This window comes from Sparus aurata, chromosome 9 (genome assembly GCF_900880675.1).
Source record: "Sparus aurata chromosome 9, fSpaAur1.1, whole genome shotgun sequence".
Taxonomy (NCBI): Eukaryota; Metazoa; Chordata; class Actinopteri; order Spariformes; family Sparidae; genus Sparus; species Sparus aurata.
The window spans coordinates 18,010,682-18,032,465 of NC_044195.1; the positions used below are offsets into that span (position 1 = coordinate 18,010,682).

Consider the following 21,784-nt stretch of genomic DNA (forward strand, 5'->3'; position numbering starts at 1 on the left):
TCCACTGGATGACCTCATTCATTCAGTGTTTTTTGGGTTTCATCCAAAAGCACTGCAAATGAAACAGCCCGAGTGCATAAAAATTCTGTGTAGATTCACGACTAAAACTGTCTTAACGCACAAACACTGAAATAGGCATAACCGTTCTGTATATATTGTGTTTACACCTGATTCTGTTGAAATATTGGCTGATGTACACACATTTTTGCTGTGATCCCTCAAATTTTGTTAAGAGACAAAACATATGTAACAGAGGTGGGATATTTTACAGTTCAACAATAAACATTATGGTCTAAGATAACAAAAGTGCACTGAAACAGTAACCTTCACACAGTAATAATTATAAATCATCATAAGGTGTCTTTTTCTACACTTTGTTCTTTAAGATCTTTTTCTTCCTTTATGAATACAATTTTCTGTGTTGGAAACGGCATGCTTTTTTGAGCATCCACCTTTTCCCATCATTTATACGTCGTTCCCCAGGCCTTAAAAAATGCATTCAACAACATTCAACTTGAGATATCCAGTAGTGGAAAAGGCTGACACTTGTTTCGACATAATGAGACCTGCATTAGGATTATTTGTGAGGATGGAAACATCTGCATTCTTTAAATGATTTACTGACTGATGACTTACTGGAATGGATATATTCATGCTGCTGCATCGCAGAGTGGTACGCAGCAGTAAAGCCATATGTGCATGGAAACTGGTGGTAACAGTTAACTGGGAAACAGCTTGACAGGTTACAGTGTGCAGCATTGAAATGTGCACTGGCACCACCTGACTCTGCCCACAGTGATCAGCCTGTAAAATATGATGACTCGTTTCCAGATGCGTGCAATTGACAAAAAAATGTTCTAATGTTAAAAACAACTGAGTGTAAGTCTCTCAGATGATGTTTCTAGCATATCAGTTTCTGGTTTCAACCTGTTAAGAATGTGTCTTTCTTCTCCTCAGAGCACAAGAGATATAGAGTCCAGGATGAGGAGCGAGACCAGACTGAAGCTGTTCACTCTGGATCCTGACACGCAGGTGAAACACATTTAAGTTTGTTTATCTCATCTGGTGATGAGATCCAACCTAATGCTCTCTAATATGATGTAATACCTTCTGTTGTTCTGTCTTTAGAAACTCGATTTCTCAGGAATTGAGCCGGATGTTAAGCAGTTCGAGGAGAAGTTTGGCAAGCGTGTTCTGGTGAACTGCAATGACCTCTCGTTCAATCTGCAGAGCTGTGTGGCCGAGAACGAGGAGGGACCCACAACAAACGTAAGGCAGGCCACAATAGGCCCCTCAATAACAGAAATATCACCATCCGGTCAACTAAAGTGGGATGACATAGTTGTAAGAGCGGCCGGATGGACTCCCCTCATTATCGGGGCCTCTGAGCAACTCCTGTTGGCGTAGCAACCATGCTACAGGCTCAGTAATGAAGAATAATCTGTGTAATGGAGTCTGATGTCCTGCTGTCCCTCCCAACAGAATCTGTCTGTTAGAGACTCAACATGACACTCACACACACGCACGCATGCACACACACGCACGCACAGCAGATACTCTGAAGTGTGTTCAACCAGCTCCCTCCAGTGAACTATTAATGGAAAAGCTGACGGTTAAGCATTAGAATGAGGGGCACCAATCAATTTTTTATTTGTCCTGATCAATACCTCAGTTTAGGAAATCTGCCTATATGGAGTATTAATACAACAATTACAAACACAATTAACAAAATTACTGGTTATATATTTATCCATTTGTAAATAATAATAGATAATAAAGCTTAAAATAATGTTGTTTCACCAAAAATCTCCTTATTTTACATCTCATTTGAAACTTTGCCGGAAATAAACAGTTTATGCATTTGTAAAACGTTAAAAACGGCATGAAACAATTTCAGTTACAGAGAGTTTAACAGACTTTTACATCATCCCCTTATAATACAGTAAATATCTAGTGAACAGTTATTGATTGTATGCTGTTATGAGTATTCTGTTTGACAAAATGTGGGAGAAAAGGGTAAAAAAAATTTATCCCTGTAATCGTTCTAAAGCAGATTTGTTTCCCTTCTCCTTCTCCAGGTGGAGCCATTTTACGTCACCCTGTCACTGTTCGACATCCAGAACGGCAGGAAGATCTCCTCTGACTTCCATGTGGACTTAAACCACCCGTCCGTAAGGGGCCTGGTGCCCAGTAACAACAGCCAGTATATGAACGGTGGGGGTGACACCCACCCTGAGGGGCAGCGGTTGGTCCACGGGGTGCCAGAGTCAGCCTTGAAGTATCCAAGACAGGTGAGTCATGAAACAAAGACAATGTCTGTGTATCACCAAAGTCATTAGGATTCATCCTCTGGGGAACATGAATGTAATTGTTAAGATATTTCACTCCGTGCTGATGCCATTTCCATAAGTGCAATTCTTGCTGAGAAATAAGGTGCGTTTCGTTGTCTCCACAGGGAGTATTCTCTGTAACATGCCCTCACCCAGATATCTTCCTTGTGGCCCGCATCGAGAAGGTGCTGCAGGGTGGAATCAACCACTGTGCCGAGCCATACATGAAGAGTTCAGACTCCACAAAGGTACTGTGACCCACGCATGAACTTCCATCAGGGCCCTCCTCACAGGGCAGTATGTTCCCTGAGACTCAGCAGATTCCACCAGATTATTCCACATTATACACAGATAATCATCCGTGTTTTTTAGTGCCGACCGGCTTCACAAACTCTCAACAGAAGCATTGACTTTGGCTGTACAAATGTGGTTGTGCACCCTGCAGGGACTGTGGTGGGTAGTGATGGGATTCAGGAAAGAAAGAAAATATGTTAAGTGTCTTTTGTGTGTGTGTATGAAAAAGTGTGTGTGTGTGTGTGTGTGTGTGTGTGTCTGTGTATTGTATGTTATTAAGACATATCTGTGTGTATCCGTGTTGAGACTGGCAGCATGCTGAATATGTTACAGTCCTGCAGGGCTGAGACCAACTTGTGCATCTGAGTGATTAAACTGAACTCAAACTGTGTTCCTTTTTTCCACTAGGTGGCACAGAAGGTCCTGAAAAATGCCAAGCTGGCATGTAGCCGGTTGGGCCAGTACAGGATGCCTTTTGCCTGGGCAGCAAGGTGCTTTATCTCTTTTAACAAGTAAAATGTTAAACCTGTATGTTCTGCTTGCATGAAAACGTTCTGTGTGCTTTACACCAGAACCAAAACCCATAGAGATACACTCCAACAGCAATGGTGCAGTCGTTTTAGGAAAAAAAAAACTCATAGGCTGTGTTCAGACTGCAGGGACAAGTGGCCCTAATCAGATTTGTTTTGCTTTTGTGTGAGTCAGATCAAAACAGCACAAATCCTGTGCATCTTTGCACCACTCACCTGTGTGGTGCTAAACCTGATGCAGGTCTTATTTTTTGCAATGCGACCTCAGAACGATGAGTCATGTCAGAATTCCTTCCCATTTACATCACTTCACAGATACTAAGCTACTTTAAAGTAGCCCTTTACACCCTGAAATTTTGGATCAAGCTACAATCCCACCAGTCCTGGCTCTAACTCCACATCCACCCACACCTCCAGTACAGAAGTATCAGCCAAGAAGCTATCATAAAAAAAAGTGTTAATCTTTCTTCTCATCCTCATACTTCTTATTATCTGTCCATGAAATTGTTGGCTTCTGCAGCTCATCAGCTGCAAATGCTGACTTCACTGGCTTCCATATTTACATCTGTACTTTAGCGAGCAGTGTGCGACATATGAGGCGTGATGCGGGTCATTTCATGACGTGACCTCCGTGACAAGATTACACTGGGATCTGATATGGGTTTAAGACTTGCTGCAGCGGCCGGGGTTCAAATCTGACCTACGGCCCTTTGCGGCATGTCATTCTCCCTCACATCCAGAATCCTGTCACTCTTAAGCTGTACTGTCGAATAAAGCCACGACAGCCCCCCAAAACAGTAAAATAAAATGAAACTGAGCAATACATTTGAATTGAGCACTAAGGCTTGCAGTGTGAAACCAGCCTTTATTATCTAGTAAATAAACCTACATAGCAAATGAGAATGAAGCAATGACAACAACCTTTTATGTTCCTTTCGTACTTTGTGAAAGTCACTTATCAAGCAAAAACGTCAAACTCTGCCCTCTCAGATGTGAAGGTTTTGTGCTTTTTCAGTTTTAAATTAGTGTAACTAGTATCGGTTTATTGGAAAAATAAATAGCTTAATCAATGATGCAGCATTAAACGCTATCATTCAGGTACAGTATTGTTGCCCAGTGTGGTGCAGAGGATGCAGAGGTGAATTCAGGACAAGAGAAATTATTCTGGCTCTTCTTCTCCTTCTCGCAGGCCTTTGTTCAGAGATGCTTCAGGGACGCTCGACAAAAGTGCTCGTTTCTCAGCTCTGTACAGACAGGACAGCAACAAGCTATCCAATGAGGATATGCTCAAGCTGCTGGCTGATTTCAGAAAGTGAGTAATGCTTCTTTGTTATAAACTGTCTGAGTATTCCTGCAGATGTTCTGGGAAGGAAAATATGGAAAATATGCTCCTATAGGTTGCACTTTGGAAAGTGCCGGTCGGTTTTGGAAATAAGATGTTTGCTCACATCTGTGAATGTAGTATGTGTGTATATACCATTTGTCACTGCTCACTCTAGTCTTTGGTAGACGATAGCAAAGACTTAACTGCAGTTTATTTTCCTTTCCTCAGGCCAGAGAAGATGGCCAAGCTGCCTGTAATACTAGGAAACCTCGACGTTACCATTGACAATGTAGCCCCCGACTTGACAAGTAAGGCCTCTAAACTCGCTCCATGCAGCCAACATGAGAGACATGAAAGCTGTTTCTGCTCAGAGCAGATCAGTCGCGTTGTCCGCTGCCTGTTTATTTAGTCTCCCTCCCTCCTGCTTCTGTATATAGATTGTGTTACCTCATCCTACATTCCTGTGAAGCAATTTGATGTCAGCGAGAAGACCAACGTCTTCTTTGAAGTGGAGGAGTTTGTGCCGTGCATCGCCAAATGTTCTCAGCCTTTCACCATCTACAACAATCACCTCTATGTCTACCCGAAGCACTTGAAGTACGACAGCCAAAAGTCATTTGCAAAGGTACCACATATAAGGGACTATGGTGTCTTTTTGACAGAAGCCAGGAGAGGCAAATGTGAAAAAATAATTAGTTTATTCTTTTCTGTTTCATTTTATTTATTTATTATATTTTTTTGGGAAAAAACTTTGGCAAGGAAATTATTTCTGTTTTTGTTTTTGTTTTCAAAGTTTGGCGGGTGAACTAGCGTAATACTCATTACATGTTTTCAGTAGAACTATAACATTCATGTACACCTGGTGCTCCACTTCATCCTCCTGTGGCAGTTAAAAAGGAAAATTGGCTAAAAAAAAAACACCAGACAATTTAAAAAACATATAAATATATATCCTGGCAATGCTTTTTTTATCACTTACTGACTTGCCTCTCAGGGCTTCTGTGCAACATGCAGACAAATGGTTTACTGTTATACAGTGCACTCTTCTCTCATAGTGTGGTAAACTGGGTCGGTTCTGCTCATTTGTGTCTCTCCTCAGGCTCGAAACATAGCTGTCTGCATCGAGTTCAAGGACTCAGATGAGGAAGAGGCTGTTTCACTAAAGGTAAACTCAGATGTGTCCTGGAAGTGCTTCCAATTATTCCCTTAGGGACAGCCCCTCCCATCACAGGAACCATTGTATAACCATTGTTATCCTCCCACAGTGCATCTACGGCCGACCTGGAGGACCTCTGTTTACCAAACATGCCTTTGCTGCAGTATTACATCACCAGCACAACCCTGAATTCTACGATGAGGTAGGAACCACTGCACCGAATCTGTCATGATGCAGCGATGAGTGACACTCACATGTATAAAGCAGTAAATGTCTTATGTTTATTTGTGCTTTAGTATAAGATCGAGCTGCCAACTCAGCTCCATGAGAAGCATCACCTGCTCTTCACCTTCTACCACGTCAGCTGTGACAACAACAGCAAGGCCAGCACCAAAAAGAGAGACCTGGTCGAGACCCAAGGTAACAACACTGAACCATACAGTCATTTGAATATCGGCGTTTGACTTTTACACATTTTTCTTTCCTGGCTCAATGCGCCAGGCTCTCAGCTGACTATCGTACCTTCTTTCTCTTCTCTCAGTGGGTTACGCCTGGCTCCCCCTGCTGAAGGACGGCCGGGTGATCATGAACGAGAACCAAATCCCTGTGGCTGCCAACCTGCCTGCTGGATACCTCAGTTGTCAGGAGGGTGCCAGCAAGGTAGAGTTCATCCACAAGCTGTTAAAGTTCATCTTTTTCATTCTTTATTTAGTGCAAAGCTGATTCATGTGCAGACTATGACTATTTGTAAATATGTTTTTAGAGATGCCAAGCCATCTGCCGAGATAATGACATGAGAACACGACAGCCGTACTGCTGAATTATTGAGTGAAGAACTGTAACTTTTTCTTTGTATTACAGCATTCGGGTCCTGAAGTCAAATGGGTAGATGGAGGCAGGCCTTTATTCAAGGTGTCTTCTCATCTGGTGTCCACAGTCTACACTCAGGTGAGTTTGTACCGACCTGTAAAGTGTATCTGCATCCTTTACCCTGATTGTTCATCACTTTTTTAATGCTGCCATTACATCGAAACACAGCTTTGTGGAGGAAACTTTTGTATTCTGTATTTCTTTGTGTCTCTTATAGGATCAACATTTGCACAATTTCTTTCATCACTGTCAGAGCGTTGCACCTGCGCCCCAGGTGACAGGAGGAGAGCTGGTGAAATACCTGAAGGTAAAAAAAGAGTGTAAAAGCACCTTTAAAACAGCGTAATGCAGGTCAAAGTGCTTAACAAGTGATGGACAAAATTTAAACAGACCAAGAAAGCGATAAAATATGGACACAAAAATAAACTATATATTTTGTGGGTTCGAAGTTTAGGTTTACAAGTATCTTTAGTACAAGTACTAACCCAAATACTTGAGGAATATGCCGATAAACATGCTAATTAATACTACAAAATGTTTTTTTTTTGTTTCACTAATTTGTTAAACAAGTTCAATATTTCAAATTAATTATTTGAATTTTTCTTGATTCTGTTTCTATCAAAGAAAATGTGAAAAACTACTAGTGGCTGTACATGCTTGAAAGAACCTTTAAAAAGACTGTTAACACCACTCGGAGTCGCATTCAAACCACAATCCACAGTGTTGACATTACAGCCGTGGCTTATACCGTGTAACCGAGTGCACATGTTCTGCAAGGATGCATAAGTTGAGTATTTGGGTGTTAACTCCAAGGGAAGGACAATTTTTTTGATGCCTAAAGGGAAGGGTCCGACATGTTTTCACACTAAACCTTCTCTGTATTAACTTGAAACCTTAACGCTGGCTCTTACTCACTGTGAAACCGCAGACTGTCATGCTTGGTTGGGGCAGAATCACATGGAGATTAATGCTCCGCTTCGTCCTGTGGTTTGCCAACAGCGCATCCTTCTGGGCGGTTTTTGAATGATATTTTCTGTAGAATTAAATTGTCTTTCCTGCTAAGATCAGACTGATACCCACAGCTGCTGTGATTCTTTCTCCTGTTTCTACTGGTAGCTCAGTTTGCCCGTCAGTTCCAGTTCACTGTTCCCCTGTCGGACATTGACATGAACAGCAGCACTTGCTCCAATGCATCTCTCAGGCTCTAATGTCAACACAGCAGTGAACATGAACAATGGCCTGAGGGTCAAGCAGCGATTCTGCCAAATGACTTGGCAGGGCTTGTGTTCGTTTCCTGCACACACACAAACACACAAACACACACACACACACAGGCGATGATGCACCAGTACCCACACTCTGCCATGTTCCAGGCAGCTGAGGCATCAGGTGTGGCTGATTAGTACAGAGTTGTTCACGCATTTCCTCCTGTTGTACCTTTTGGATTAGTTTCTTCACATGTAATAATTTACTAGCCTTCTGTGGTTTGACTGGAGAAGGAAAAACAACATGACCGTGGTCCACATTCATCTCCTCGTTATACACAATGGGCTATGCAGTCAAGATCTACATAAGCATATCGCTGTGATCTTTCCCCCCCTCAGAGTCTGCATGCCATGGAGAGCCATGTGATGATCAAGTTCCTGCCCACCACCCTGAATCAGCTGTTTAGGGTGCTAACCAGCGCCACCCAAGAGGACGTGGCAGTCAACGTCACCAGGCAAGTGTCTCTGAGGCGATCCTTCATTTACAGTTCAGATAATATCTTGTAAATTATAACTACTAGAGGTGGATCTGGAAATATATTCAGCATTTATTTTTTCAAGAGAGCTCAAATTAGTTTGTTTTTTCCAAGCTACAGTTCGTCATTAAGATGGAAATACACACGATTGCAGCGGCTTCTCCTGTTCTTAATTACCACTGACTCTTTTTATTACTCATAAATGTTTTTACATGTCTGTCTTTTATTTATGCCCAGGGACTTTTTCACCATCAGTGGCTTTCTTTTTTGGTGTCTGGTCGACTGAATGTTGTTGCTGTGGAGAACAATATTTTGGTCACATGCATGCCAAAAGAAAATTGTGTGTATATATATATATATATATATATATATATATATATATATATATATATATATATATATATATATATATATATATATATATAGATATAGATATAGATATATATATATATATATATATATATATATATATATATATATATATATATATATATATATATAGATTTAGATTTAGATTTTAGAAACATTATTTAAGTGGCTGATGTGTGGCCTGTTTTGTTTTTTTCACTGTCATGAAGTCAGTCCCAACACACCTGAACCTATTTCAGTGAGACTTTCTGGTGTGCAAGATCTTATATATCTGTTTAGTAAAGTTTAATCGACAGGGTAATAGCAGTATTTGTAGGGTGTTAGTTCACAACACTAACTCCACAGGAGGCTTCTTTAAAAGTCAAAATAGAAAAGAAGAAGAAGATAAAAGAAGAAAAAAAAAGGAAAAGAAAAACACAACATAGGTATAATATTATAATACAATAACAACACAGACGTGTCTGTACTGGGGTATTTAGTTGTGAGATGTTATTTCTCTGTTAGCTGAGATTTAAAGGGGATTTAACCTAACCCAACCTTTTCCCCATGTGTTTGGCGAGCAGCTGTTTCTGGTTAAATCAGAGGGATCTTAAGTCCGTCTCAGCTGGGGTTTGCTGTTGCCATTCGTAACTTAGACACAAAACATGGGAAAATAGGGTCCAGGTTGAAAAATATGGATTGAATTTAGAAATTTTAAAACTGAAATTGAAAGAATAATGTTGTGAATGAAGCACGCGTATGTCAGAACCGTTATTAGCCGTCTCAGCTCCATTCAGATCCATTTCCTCACACATGCTTTCCTCATCCGGTGTTTCCTTATAGAGTCATGATTCACATCGTTGCCCAGTGCCATGAGGAGGGTTTGGAGCACTACCTAAGATCGTATGTGAAGGTAAAGATCACATGCTATATATCATAACTCACTATTCATATGTTGGGTTTGGACTGATTTCTCCTCATGTGTCTGACGCAGTTTGTATTTAAGACTGAGCCACACACGTCCACCACCACCCGAGCCGTGCACGAGGAGCTGGCTAAAGCCATGACTGCTATCCTGAAGCCTTCCACTGACTTCCTCACCAGTAACAAGCTCCTCAAGGTAACACATTTGTACTCTCTGAAAAGGATTACACAGTGTGTGATTATAACTGACGTGAATTTCCTCTTTATTGTTCGCTGATTGGTGTTTGTCTGCCTTGCAGTACTCGTGGTATTTCTTTGAAGCCTTAGTCAAGTCCATGGCTCAGTACTTGACTGAGAGCTGTAAAGTGAAGGTAAGTCTGCCACAGCATGTGTTTGACTCAGGGGTGTCTGCTTTATGACAGCTTAGGTGGTTCACGACATGCCAAGTCTTGTGGACAGCCGCAGCACCACAGTCAAAGTATTATGTATCCACAGTCTGTTCCCACACTGTTGTGCAGTTTAATTGGCCGCATTTGTTCATACCCCATAAGAAACCACATCCCTGTGTTTAACCTCCACTGGCACAATGTGGAGCCGGCAGTGGAAGCGAGTACATGTTCCAAAAGAGAAGTCAGACCAGTGTGGAGACTGAAGTTTCACTTCAAGGCTGACGATATTCTATATTTTTGTTGATGTCAACTAATCCTGTAAAAAAAGACCCAAACTAATAACATGTGATTCCTTCTCTCGGTACTTCCCAACTTCTTTACACCACCCATTCATTTCTACTGTAGATTTGAATCTTTAAAACTGTGGTAAAAATATGTACTTTGAATTTTAAAAGACATTAAATTTTTTTTTTTTAAACATTGTGATTTTTTGCACACCTTACCCAAATGGTAGTATGTAGTGTAGTACACAGTATAGTGCATTTGTTGGGGACTATTTTGAGAGGCGGATAATTTACATTATTATGTACTTGTGAGCATTTTGGTTTGCAGGATGGTGTATATTGGATAGAATTATAACATAATGCCGATGTACATCATAATGAAGGAACATGGTTTCAATGCAACAGCGTCGCTCGCATTGATTTGTTTTTAATTGTGCCCCCTTTGACCATCCTGGCAACTGAGCAATCACACTGACTTTCACCTAGAAGACTGGGGGTCCATGTCCTCTGTGGAGGCTATTGTTAGATTATTGATTTATTATTTTATTATTAGACTTAGACAGACAGACAGTCACAGTTGGGTTAGGTTTAGGCAACAAAACTACTTGGTTAGGTTTAAGAAAAGATCACGGTTTAGAATAAAGTCGACCCTTTCACAATGTTAACCACGTGTTAGAAAGACTTCTTTCTTCTATATGCCTATTTTTGCAGGCTCTGTCACACTATCTATATCTAAACTATATCTGGCTTTGGCTGCACAAGCAATATTTACTATTCATTTATTTGTGGGTTTGATCTTTTCATGGTATTTTCTTACTTATCTTACCAGACCAGATCTATCGAACCTCAGGTGTATTTTTGTAGAATAACGTGTATGAACATTCATGCTATGCCCTGCAGCTGTCCAGGAATCAGCGCTTCTCAGCATCCTTCCATCACACAGTGGAGACGCTTGTCAACATGATGATGCCTCACATCACTCAGAAGTACAAAGACAACCTGGATGCTGCCAGGAACGCCAACCACAGTCTGGCAGTCTTCATCAAGGTCAGGAGTTACAGCAGGGTGCCAGTGGATGCACATATTATTTCTGATTTGCTATAAATAGTGACATAATTGCTTTTCTCCATCCTTGTCTCTAGCGCTGTTTCAACCTGATGGACAGAGGCTTTGTGTTCAAGCAGATCAACAACTACTTCAACTGTTTCATGCCCGGAGACCCAAAGGTACGCACAATACATACAGTAACAGCATCTATACACATAAATCCTTGTTTGTAAAAATGTGCAAAGCCTTGTCAGCGTCCTGATGGAGGATGTTAGGCTGTGCTCCAGATACGTTTTGCACTACTTTAATGGTTTCCATTGTTTTCTGAATGCAGACGCTGTTTGAGTTCAGGTTCGAGTTCCTGCGTGTCGTGTGCAACCACGAGCACTACGTCCCCTTAAACCTGCCTATGCCATTCGGAAAGGGGAGAATATTGAGGTTTCAAGGTGAGAAGATTGGCAGATTTGTCTCTTGGTTACGTAACAACCCTTACAGTAGCTTTACAAAGTGCCAGAGTGCTTACATAGAAAACTGAAGTAAAACCAAACTGCTTTACTGTCAAAGGCCAGCACAAATGAAATAGTTGTACTGATTTAACAACTCATACGTACACAATTTTAATTGAATAGCAGTTAAACAGGTTTTCTGTCATTGTAGCAGTCTTTTATTTTATAGAACATACTTTGTTTGTTTTTGTGTTCCTCAATTAGCTTTAGTGTCTCCATATGATACAGTGGAGTCAGACGATACTCCAGTAGGTAGGTACAAGGGTGTGCTGCTTGCATGTCATCTCCAAAAAGAGCAGACTTTGATCTAATCATAGAACCATGACTGGAATGGGTAAAAATGATCCAAAATCTGAACTCAGGCATTGTAGTGAAAGATGTGTATAGAAGCTGGGATTGGCTCTTTGGGCAGGTGTGGGTGATAGCGAGTGCAAGTAGTTTTTTTCCTGTCTGGAGGTGGTTTGGAGTTTGGATGAAATAGTGTGTTTAATTTGATTTCAGTCATTTTGGGGGAATCTTTGAGTGTGATTTGGGATTTCTTTACCTCTCTTAAATAATGTTGGGAACCATCTGTGAACAGCTGCCATGATTCAGTCACAAGCTTTGATCCTGTTTGTCTTTTTTCTACAATGATCACCGTCGACGTGCAACAGAAGCTCAGTCACACAGCCTGAACGTGTCAAACATAAATTATAAGCTTTTCTGTCAATCTGTTTTTCCCTAGAATAGATTGTTAGAAAAACATCATCAGAATCACTTTGGTATTTGAATCGTTTACCAGGATTTGATGTTGTCAACAAGCTTTACACTGTCCGTGCATTTTTGCACTTTTTCCTTATCCTAATCTCTTCATTGTCCTCTTCCTCTCCTCAGACCTCCAGCTGGATTACTCACTGACAGATGACTTCTGCAAGAACCACTTCCTGGTCGGGATGCTGCTCAGGGAGGTCAGTGCAGCTCTGCAGGAGTTCAGGGAGATTCGTCAGAATGCCATCCAGGTGCTGAAGGGTCTGATGATAAAGCACACGTTTGATGACCGCTACACCTCTAAAGTAAGCAGTGCCTTCTCGCCTCTGTGCTCTTTTGCATTTCCACTGCACGTCAGCATCTGCTGTGGATGTGAGTGAGACTCTGTTGAGAGATTTATTTGTTTTTCAGAGCCAGCAGGCCAGGTTGGCAACACTGTACTTGCCCTTGTTTGGTCTGCTCCAAGAGAATGTCAACAGGCTGAATGTGAAGGAGGTATCCCCGTTCCCCATCAACCAGTCCAACAATGTAAGGGAGCCATCTAGTGGCTAAACCAAGGAAAAGATCTAAACTCAACACAATCGGTTTTTCTGACATCTATAACTATATCCACACCTGAAGAAACTAATATATGCCATACAAAGATAAAGAAAAGATTTTTATATTGGAGAACAGGATCCTCCATCATATATGTACAAATAGTACTGGAGAACCTTTGACTACAACCTTTAGATTTTTGGACCTAAGGACCCACCATCAGACCTGTTCCTCACCGGGTGGCCTTTTTTTTTAAAGCTACATATGCAGGCTTGGGGAGTTACGGAATACATGTACCTGTAACAACATTGCGTAATTAGGATACAAAAAAAGGTACCTGTGTTCCTGTAAAGTTACAGAAGAAAGATCTAGTAATTGGATTACAGATGCATTCAGTAAAAAAAAAGGATCACTAACAGGATTACAGTTTTTAGGTAAAGAATGACATACTTGTCTGTCTCATGGTTTGACACTTGTTATTAAGATTAAATACAATCTTATTGAGATTTATTTTCTCTAGTCTTTATTGCATATGTTTGGTACTGAAGTAACATCATGTTATCAATTTTGTATTTTGATACATGGATAACATCACTGACATTACATTTTTAAGCGGTAATAAGTAACTATATCAAAATACATTTTCAAAGTAACCATCCCAAACCTGCCTGTACAGTATGTGGGTTTGTGTGCATTAAAGTGTTGCCCTGTTTTGTTTTGTTTTTACCTCAGAATGGACGAGAAGATTCACTTCTTACCAACGCCTTGATGACGCCTCCCAGGTCTAGCACCTTCCTGGACACCAGCTTGCACAAAGACGTGTTTGGAGCCATCTCGGGCACCTGTGAGTGGAAAGACAATGCCCAAATATTGAGAAAAAAACAAGATATTTGTTTCATATTAATGTAAAACTGCACTTTTTTTGTGACAGCTTCCCCTCACACATCGTCCACCCCCAACATTAACTCTGTGCGCCACGCGGATTCTCGCGGTTCACTCATCAGCATTGACTCTGCCAACAGCCTGCCTGAGAAGAACAACGACAAGGGCAACTCTCTGGACAAGGTACGGCCTGATGCCTGCAAGACGCCCGTAAAGTCAGTTCATACAACATTTATGAGAAACCAAATTTAAGGTCCTTGTCGGGCATATCAGAGGTCCCCTTCTTATGACAAAAGTTCTTCAGACACTTCACTCACCCCTTGTTAACTTGTACCATTAACTCCCCCTCCTCACCTCTATGGCTGGCCATGGCAGACGGAGAGGTTTGTGCGGAGACACTCTGTCAATGTCCTGCGCTTCTTTACGGAGACTGAGGAGACCATGCTCTCCGTGCGCACCAAGCGTGCCACCATGGACTTCTCCCTGCTCTCTGTGCCCTGTGTGCCAGAAAGCGCCCTGCAAGCCAGCGTTTCACTTCAAGTACAGAGCGCCTCCTTCCCCTCACACAGTCATCTTCCCTCTTAGGAGTGTCCCACCTGGGAATGTTAGAGTGTGTGTATGTACATGTGTGTCCTCAACCCTCGAAGCCCCTTTCTTTGCCAGATGATTCTCAGGCATGGACCTGTTTGTTCTCTGGCCATAAAGCAGACCTGCAGGGGGCCTCACAGGGTTTGTCTCTGCTCTTTTTCCAGATGTTGATAAGCATGCACCCTTCAGGGATTTCTCACCTTTTGACTTCCTCTCATGTGTTCTGTGTCATTTTTTTTGCCTTCCTTGAAAGTCGGCCTCATGCAAACTCTGAGAGAGGTCCACTTAACAGAAAAGATCATCTGTGATGTTGTGTGTTTTTATCTTCTGGTGAAGATTTTATTACTCTTTTATCACAGTGTGTCTAACAGCATTAAAGGAAAAGGGCACACATAAATAATGAAATTGAAATAGTTTAATTTAACAATCAACTACCAAAAGTGCAAGAAAATAGCTGCACCACAGCTGCACAGTTGACGTTCAACTTTTCAGAAAAGCTAACTTTAGCCTTGAAGTATTTTCTCCGAAACACCCACTGACAAAGCCGTGGCTTCATGCTTTCCATTAAGTCAGCCAGTTTCATAGTCTAGACGAACTGCTGGCAAAGGAACGTGCTTGGTATATCGCCAACCCCTTGCTGTGGTAGAGCTGTTGCTCCACTGCTTTTGGGTCTGTTTTTCTCCCTGCTCTCTGCCTCAGCTGGGAGAAGTGGTGATGGTTTTCCACCGGCAGCTGTTCCACTTTGCATAGAGCCTTGCAACTTCTGAGTGAATGACTCCACTAGTGTAGCTTGATCGCTGTAATCCCAGGATGGAAATTGACCGCATCATAGCCAAACACTCAGTTGTCTAGACTGTGAACTATGACTTCCCGAGAAAATGTAAATATACTAGCCATGATCAATGCCCTCACGAGCGAGCATTTATCATGGTTTAGCTTTGAGGCAGCAAAAATGAGCTGGACAGAAGGAAGAGCCCTGTTTGTGTGTCTGTGTCTGACCAGAGTGTTTATCCCTCAGAACCAGCCTGCGTCCGCCCTGGGCAGTACCCTCCTGCGATGTGATAAACTGGACCAGGCGGAGATCAAGAGCCTCCTCATGTGCTTCTTACATGTGCTCAAAAGCATGTCTGAGGGTAACAACTCACTCCACCTCTCTCCTGCTCCTTCTGCCTGAACAGCTGCACTTTGGTCTGATGTGTAAACACTAAACGTACCTACATGTCTCTCTAATGTCAATCACTGTCTCTTCCAGATGCTCTGTTCACATACTGGAACAAGGCTACATCTGCCGACTTGATGGATTTCTTCACTCTAGTCGAGTAAGAGATTCTTTCATGACAGCCCTTATAGCTAAAGCTTTACATTTTACCGTGACTGACTTTTTGATTCACCTTTCCTCTTAGAGTGTGCCTCCATCAGTTCAGATACATGGGGAAAAGATACATCGCAAGGTAATGATGTTGACACTATCTGAATGTGTGAATGCCTTTTTTTTTAAAGAGTTTGAACTTGAATAAGCTTTCAGTTGAATTTGTGATGAACAATTTGATTTTACAGTGGTTCCCAGTGTATTCTCTGACAACTCCCAAAGCACCTTTAGTTTAATATATAATTTGCCTTTTTTTTAACAACACTGCTATTATATGACTGTTTATTGTTATAATAATTGTCATTTATTTGAATTTTCAGTATTTAGGCTTGATTGGTAAGCTTTGCATTCATACTACTAGCACTTGGATTAGCAGAAGCGGAATTTTTCATTCATCCATTAGCTAACTGGCGTAAATTCAGCTAATACCGTTAGCTTTTTTTTTTTTACAATTTAGCCATTACCCTTAGTTAAGTTTCAATCGATCTACTAGCTAGCTAACTTATTCAGCTGTTTAGCGATAACTTTTAGCTATTTAAATCCAGCACTTTTAGCAAACATTTTCAACCATTTAGTCATTACTCTCAGACATCTATTTAAATCCATCACTTAGCTCACAATTCTAGCTGTTTATCCATTACTTTTAGCAATTTAAATCCATTACTTTTACCCATTGAAATCCATTACTTCTAGCATTTTAAATTACTTTTTGCTATTATCAGTCCATTATTTTTAGCTATTTTTTCAATCTATGACTCATATCTTTTGTGGTAAATATTTACAGATCGTAAGATTAATTAATAATAATAATTCATGTGTGTAACCAAGTGGTGTAGGACATAAGGTCAATATGTCCTCAGTGAAATGTGTCTGATAGCTACTCTACCCTACAAAGTAACGAAATGTGTCCTTGATAGAATGTTCTATGTTTACTCCCATGACCATCAGATACCAAGACAATGATGTAGCCACTTATTGTATTCATTTTTGATTATACAGTGTAAAAACGCATTGCGTTGAGGGGTGTGACTGTATGTTGAGCACGATTATTCGACATGTAACTTAAATGTGCCCAAACACACACTATTTGGGAGCTGTGGCCTTGACTCTCAGAGGGCTTTTGGGTGTTCACGCTCTCTCTCTCTAACCTCCCACCACTGTTTCTATCTCTATTCACTGAAATGCTGGCAAGTTTAACATAATGACATAAAACCTGGCTCCTGCCCCCTCCCGCTTGGGTAAGACTAAAGGTGGAACTGACTTTATGAAAACTAAATGCATGATATGTCCTCATCCTATTAAACTTGCAGTGTTGTGACATAACTACCGCCTCTAAATTCATCTATAGCATCTGTCTCTTTCATTCTTATATGCATGGCATTTGCTGTAACTTGCTGCTTTAATGCTGTTTCTGCTGCTTTGGTAATGATTGTATTTAAATGCATGCCAAACAATACATATGGCATCTCTACTGCATTAGTGTCACAGTGGGTTTATTGTGTAAAATCACCCATAATGTTCAAAAAATGTTTTCAAGTTGGATCCCAGAAGCTAAATACTTAGCAAGATGGTGTGTCCCAAAAATCTGATTTTGCTCCCAACACATTTGAGTGATATCTACACCAATTCAGTGTGTAAATTGGTGTTTTATACCCTAACCTGCTTCACTAACTCTGGCCCTGCTACTAATCTGCCCTTCTTCTAACATTGTCCTGTTTCCTCATCAGGAACCAGGATGGGGCAGGACCGGTAGCACATGAGCGGAAGTCTCAGACTCTGCCTGTGTCCCGTAACAGGGCGGGAATGATGCATGCCCGCTTACAGCAGCTCAGCAGCCTGGATAACTCATACACTTTTAACCACAGTAAGTGCCCCATACTGTACCTCTCATCAAACATCCTCCACCAGAGGACCCCCGCCGACTCCTCGTGCTTCTCAACATCATTTTCATCAACATCACCCTCTTCCTCATCCTCTGGTTAAACCCAGCCTGCTGTCAAGTTGAAATTGCGCCAGAATTGTCCGAAAAATCAATTAAATTGGGGCGAAGGAATCCGTGTATAGCATTACATTGATTTTATCTAAAGGGCTGTGTGCTCAGTGTGTTAAATGCCATCATTTAATACAGTTTCTTTGTGTTTTCAGTGTAAGAAAGATTTCAAGTATTCTTGGAATATCTGTAGAGCATGGTAAGAATGTACCAGGTTGGCAGGCAGTTTGCAGACTGTTAATGGCTCTGTTCATGTGGTTGAATTAGGAGCATGCGTACTTTAACTGAACATTAGCTTTCAACATCCTCTCATCCCTCTGGCCAGCTCATCTGCTCTGAACTTAATCTTACATTTCATGCGCTGAAAAATAAAATGGAATCCAAGTAAGATATGAAGGGTTTCATTCCAAAATGCTAAAAAAAAAAAAAGTGTTACTTGAAATTCATTCCTGAATGTGAAACAAGTCACTGCTGCTGATTGTAAACAAAATGTTTTGACTCACCAATGTTTATGCATCATTCATTTAATTAAGGATTATTTTTGTTTCAGTTTGGAATGAAACTCAGTCTTTTCAACATAATGAAGTTTTCCATTTTTCAAGCAACAGCTTTGCCTTTAACACTCAGGTCTCATATTTCAAGAGATATTTAAATGAGCTTTCTGGAATGTCGACATTTAAATTGTACCGTCGGGGGTGAAACAGCTACAGCTTTCTCTTTTGTCCTCTTTAGCCTACAGTCACTCAGATGCAGACGTGTTAAATCAGTCACTGCTGGAGGCTAACATCGCTACTGAAGTGTGTCTGACTGTCCTGGACACGCTGAGTATCTTCATCATGGGATTCAAGGTAACAAACACTCACTGTACTTTGTTTTTCTGGAGCCACTTTTCATTGAATACAGTATGTTGGTTATCCAATGATTAATTATTGTGTCTGTCTCTCTTTCTCTATAGACCCAGCTGTGCTCTGACCATGGCCACAGTCCACTGATGAAGAAAGTGTTTGAGGTCCATCTCTGTTTCCTACGTATCAATCAGTCAGAGACGGCTCTCAAACAGGTCTTCACTTCACTGCGCACCTTCATCTATAAGGTGTGAAGGACGATGGTTCCCTGCCTAACAAAGCTCTGTAATTGTTTGTCGCGGTCTCAAGGGTTCACCTTAGCTGATGACCTCTTTGTCTCCTTCAACCTCTAGTTCCCCTGCACGTTCTTTGAAGGCCGAGCTGACATGTGTGCTGCGTTCTGCTACGAGATCCTGAAGTGTTGTAACTCCAAGCTGAGCTCCATCCGCAGCGATGCCGCCCATCTGCTCTACTTCCTCATGAAGAGCAACTTTGACTACACAGGTCGCAAGTCTTTTGTCCGGACACACTTACAGGTGGGATGGTCCTTGTGTTGTCTCCATAGAATACAAAAAATAAAGCTGCAAGGAAGGCTCTAATAGACTGTCACATAACATTAAACAAGCATTTCTTTGCCTGTGAAATGACTTTTTGGCAAACAAAAAGAACATGCATTCTGTCCTGAATATTCAATATAACATATAAAACACGAAATGTTTCCTCATTTTGTGTAGTAACAGTAGCTTATGGTCATTTCTATATTCTTAAACTTAATCAAAAGTCTAGTTTCTGGCAAAGGGAACTGAAGCTTTTCTTCATTTGGATTATGTTGATGCAAATCCCCTATTGTTTTACAACTACTATCATTGCCATATTTACACACATAGATTTTGGTCTAGTGCTTCAAACAATGACAAAATAAATCCAATTTCAACCAAAACTCAAGGATTAAACAATATTTGATAAAGGTTCATCTTTTACTTTCTTTAGGTGGTGATTGCTGTAAGTCAGTTGATAGCTGATGTGATCGGTATCGGAAGTACCCGCTTCCAGCAGTCTCTGTCGATAATCAACAACTGTGCCAACAGTGACAAAACCATCAAGGTTAGGAATTCATTTATGTGCCTAATTATGTTCTGTTTCCAGTAATATTTCTAAAATAGCAATAACATAGCTGATTGTTCTTCCTCATCCTCAACAGAACACAGCTTTCCCTTCGGATGTGAAGGACCTGACCAAACGCATCAGAACGGTCCTGATGGCCACGGCTCAGATGAAGGAGCACGAGAGGGATCCAGAGATGCTGGTGGACCTGCAGTACAGCCTCGCCAAGTCTTACGCCAGCACGCCCGAACTACGCAAGACCTGGCTGGACAGCATGGCCCGAATCCATGTGAAGAACGGAGACCTGTCAGAGGTCAGTCTATGTGGCTGAATTGGTTGAACTTTGATGTAATGGTGTGACTGACTTTATATCGGTATATATTCACATCTGTCCAGTTTATTTAGTGCTAGTGTTATTGATATATCCGATACTGTTCTATAACATAATAAAAACTATTAACATCACTTTGCTTATCTGACCTGAGTTGTTCTTGTCGTTTACAGGCGGCCATGTGTTACGTGCACGTCGCAGCACTTGTGGCGGAGTACCTGCGGAGGAAAGGTGCTTTGATAATCTGTTTGCACTTGCACACCACACAGCAGCTCTGTTATGTAGATTCTGCATATTTAGGGCTGATTGTTACAATGTTGTCTCCTCTCACGCTGTGCGCAGGCATGATCAAGCAGGGCTGCTCAGCGTTCCGTGTCGTGACTCCAAACATCGATGAAGAAGCAGCGATGATGGAGGACGTCGGCATGCAGGACGTCCACTTCAATGAAGTACGTGTTACTAATGCAAACACAAATGTCACATGCCATGCTTTGAACAAATGCATCATGAATCCACATACAGTCTGTTGTTTTGTTGGACAAGAGCATGTGGCAAGTGAGTGAAATGTAAGGTTACGTTAGGAAAGGGTAAGTAATGATACAATATTTTGATAACAATTCATCATTGAAAGGCGTAGTACCCAACATCTCTGTATTAAAATGCCCAAAAATGACTTGTTGTCATATATTTTATTGAATTGTGTACTTACAGAATCCCAAATGTTTCCAACAATGATGTCATCAAGTAGCTCTTGATTGAGAGACCCCTAGTGGCAGAACACATACTGTGTGTTTACATAATAAGTAGCAGGCTATCTAAGTATTGTATCAAAGTTAAAGTCTTACAACATAACAGTTGATTCATCACATGTCTTGTAATGATAAACCTTTTTTGGAGGAAACATTGCTGTCTCCAAAATTATTTGGTTATTTTATTTGATTATCTCAAAGACTGCAATGTGTGTCTATTTCTACCCACAAGCCAGCAGCAAACTACAATGTACGCAGATGTGTCTGTGTTTGTTTTTTGTTTTTTTCAGTTCCTTATAGTCATCACATTTGGTCGAGACGAAATGGGCGATGAGTTATCAAATACTTTTTTTATTTGAGCTGTATTTGTCTTTCTCTCAGGATGTCCTAATGGAGCTTTTGGAGGAGTGTGCAGACGGGCTGTGGAAAGCCGAGCGTTACGAGCTCATCTCTGACATCTACAAGCTCATAATTCCCATTTATGAGAAGCGCAGGGACTTTGAGGTAAAAAGGCTGCTTCATCTGGAATTTTATTTCTCCACCAATGTCATCTAGACTGTGACATTAACTCTCATAATATTTTTAATATGATTTTCATTCCTTTGCACAGAAACTGGCCCATCTGTACGACACGCTGCACCGTGCATACAGCAAAGTGACTGAGGTCATGCACACGGGCAAGAGACTGCTCGGCACCTACTTCAGAGTAGCTTTCTTTGGCCAGGTGAGTTCAACTCTAAAAACAGACCTATTGTGTGTTTAAATATTTATTTAAATATTGTTTATTTCATTTCTGAACTAACTTTATTTCAAATTACTCAAGTTAAGTTGATTTCACATAAGAGCACAAGTATTACTTCATATTGAGCATGACGGCTGCTGGAGGTGTTTTTTATTTT

General features: G+C 41.1%; 1 protein-coding gene across 26 annotated transcripts in view; it reads left to right on the forward strand.

The window, feature by feature from the left end:
* Nucleotides 1-21,784, forward strand: part of zmp:0000001200 (dedicator of cytokinesis protein 9) — an 87,759-nt gene that overhangs the window by 59,701 nt on the left and 6,274 nt on the right. For 6 of the 26 annotated variants that reach the window (XM_030427985.1, XM_030427990.1, XM_030427981.1 and 3 more), the window contains exons 10-47: nucleotides 958-1,032; nucleotides 1,129-1,269; nucleotides 2,079-2,291; nucleotides 2,456-2,578; nucleotides 3,033-3,115; nucleotides 4,344-4,466; nucleotides 4,707-4,786; nucleotides 4,916-5,103; nucleotides 5,578-5,643; nucleotides 5,744-5,836; nucleotides 5,931-6,054; nucleotides 6,176-6,294; nucleotides 6,496-6,582; nucleotides 6,722-6,811; nucleotides 8,109-8,224; nucleotides 9,437-9,506; nucleotides 9,588-9,713; nucleotides 9,817-9,888; nucleotides 11,091-11,237; nucleotides 11,333-11,416; nucleotides 11,572-11,683; nucleotides 11,948-11,995; nucleotides 12,617-12,795; nucleotides 12,902-13,018; nucleotides 13,760-13,871; nucleotides 13,959-14,092; nucleotides 15,516-15,630; nucleotides 15,750-15,816; nucleotides 15,901-15,948; nucleotides 17,594-17,730; nucleotides 18,589-18,704; nucleotides 18,812-18,949; nucleotides 19,055-19,237; nucleotides 19,692-19,805; nucleotides 19,903-20,118; nucleotides 20,310-20,585; nucleotides 21,267-21,389; nucleotides 21,496-21,609. In XM_030427985.1, the coding sequence (XP_030283845.1) occupies nucleotides 958-1,032; nucleotides 1,129-1,269; nucleotides 2,079-2,291; nucleotides 2,456-2,578; nucleotides 3,033-3,115; nucleotides 4,344-4,466; nucleotides 4,707-4,786; nucleotides 4,916-5,103; nucleotides 5,578-5,643; nucleotides 5,744-5,836; nucleotides 5,931-6,054; nucleotides 6,176-6,294; nucleotides 6,496-6,582; nucleotides 6,722-6,811; nucleotides 8,109-8,224; nucleotides 9,437-9,506; nucleotides 9,588-9,713; nucleotides 9,817-9,888; nucleotides 11,091-11,237; nucleotides 11,333-11,416; nucleotides 11,572-11,683; nucleotides 11,948-11,995; nucleotides 12,617-12,795; nucleotides 12,902-13,018; nucleotides 13,760-13,871; nucleotides 13,959-14,092; nucleotides 15,516-15,630; nucleotides 15,750-15,816; nucleotides 15,901-15,948; nucleotides 17,594-17,730; nucleotides 18,589-18,704; nucleotides 18,812-18,949; nucleotides 19,055-19,237; nucleotides 19,692-19,805; nucleotides 19,903-20,118; nucleotides 20,310-20,585; nucleotides 21,267-21,389; nucleotides 21,496-21,609 (4,569 nt within the window). Of the gene's footprint in view, nucleotides 1-957; nucleotides 1,033-1,128; nucleotides 1,270-2,078; nucleotides 2,292-2,455; nucleotides 2,579-3,032; nucleotides 3,116-4,343; nucleotides 4,467-4,706; nucleotides 4,787-4,915; nucleotides 5,104-5,577; nucleotides 5,644-5,743; nucleotides 5,837-5,930; nucleotides 6,055-6,175; nucleotides 6,295-6,495; nucleotides 6,583-6,721; nucleotides 6,812-8,108; nucleotides 8,225-9,436; nucleotides 9,507-9,587; nucleotides 9,714-9,816; nucleotides 9,889-11,090; nucleotides 11,238-11,332; nucleotides 11,417-11,571; nucleotides 11,684-11,947; nucleotides 11,996-12,616; nucleotides 12,796-12,901; nucleotides 13,019-13,759; nucleotides 13,872-13,958; nucleotides 14,093-15,515; nucleotides 15,631-15,749; nucleotides 15,817-15,900; nucleotides 15,949-17,593; nucleotides 17,731-18,011; nucleotides 18,056-18,588; nucleotides 18,705-18,811; nucleotides 18,950-19,054; nucleotides 19,238-19,691; nucleotides 19,806-19,902; nucleotides 20,119-20,309; nucleotides 20,586-21,266; nucleotides 21,390-21,495; nucleotides 21,610-21,784 lie in introns of all 26 variants that reach the window. The other 20 variants (XM_030427998.1, XM_030427999.1, XM_030428003.1 and 17 more) reach the window with 9 other exon arrangements.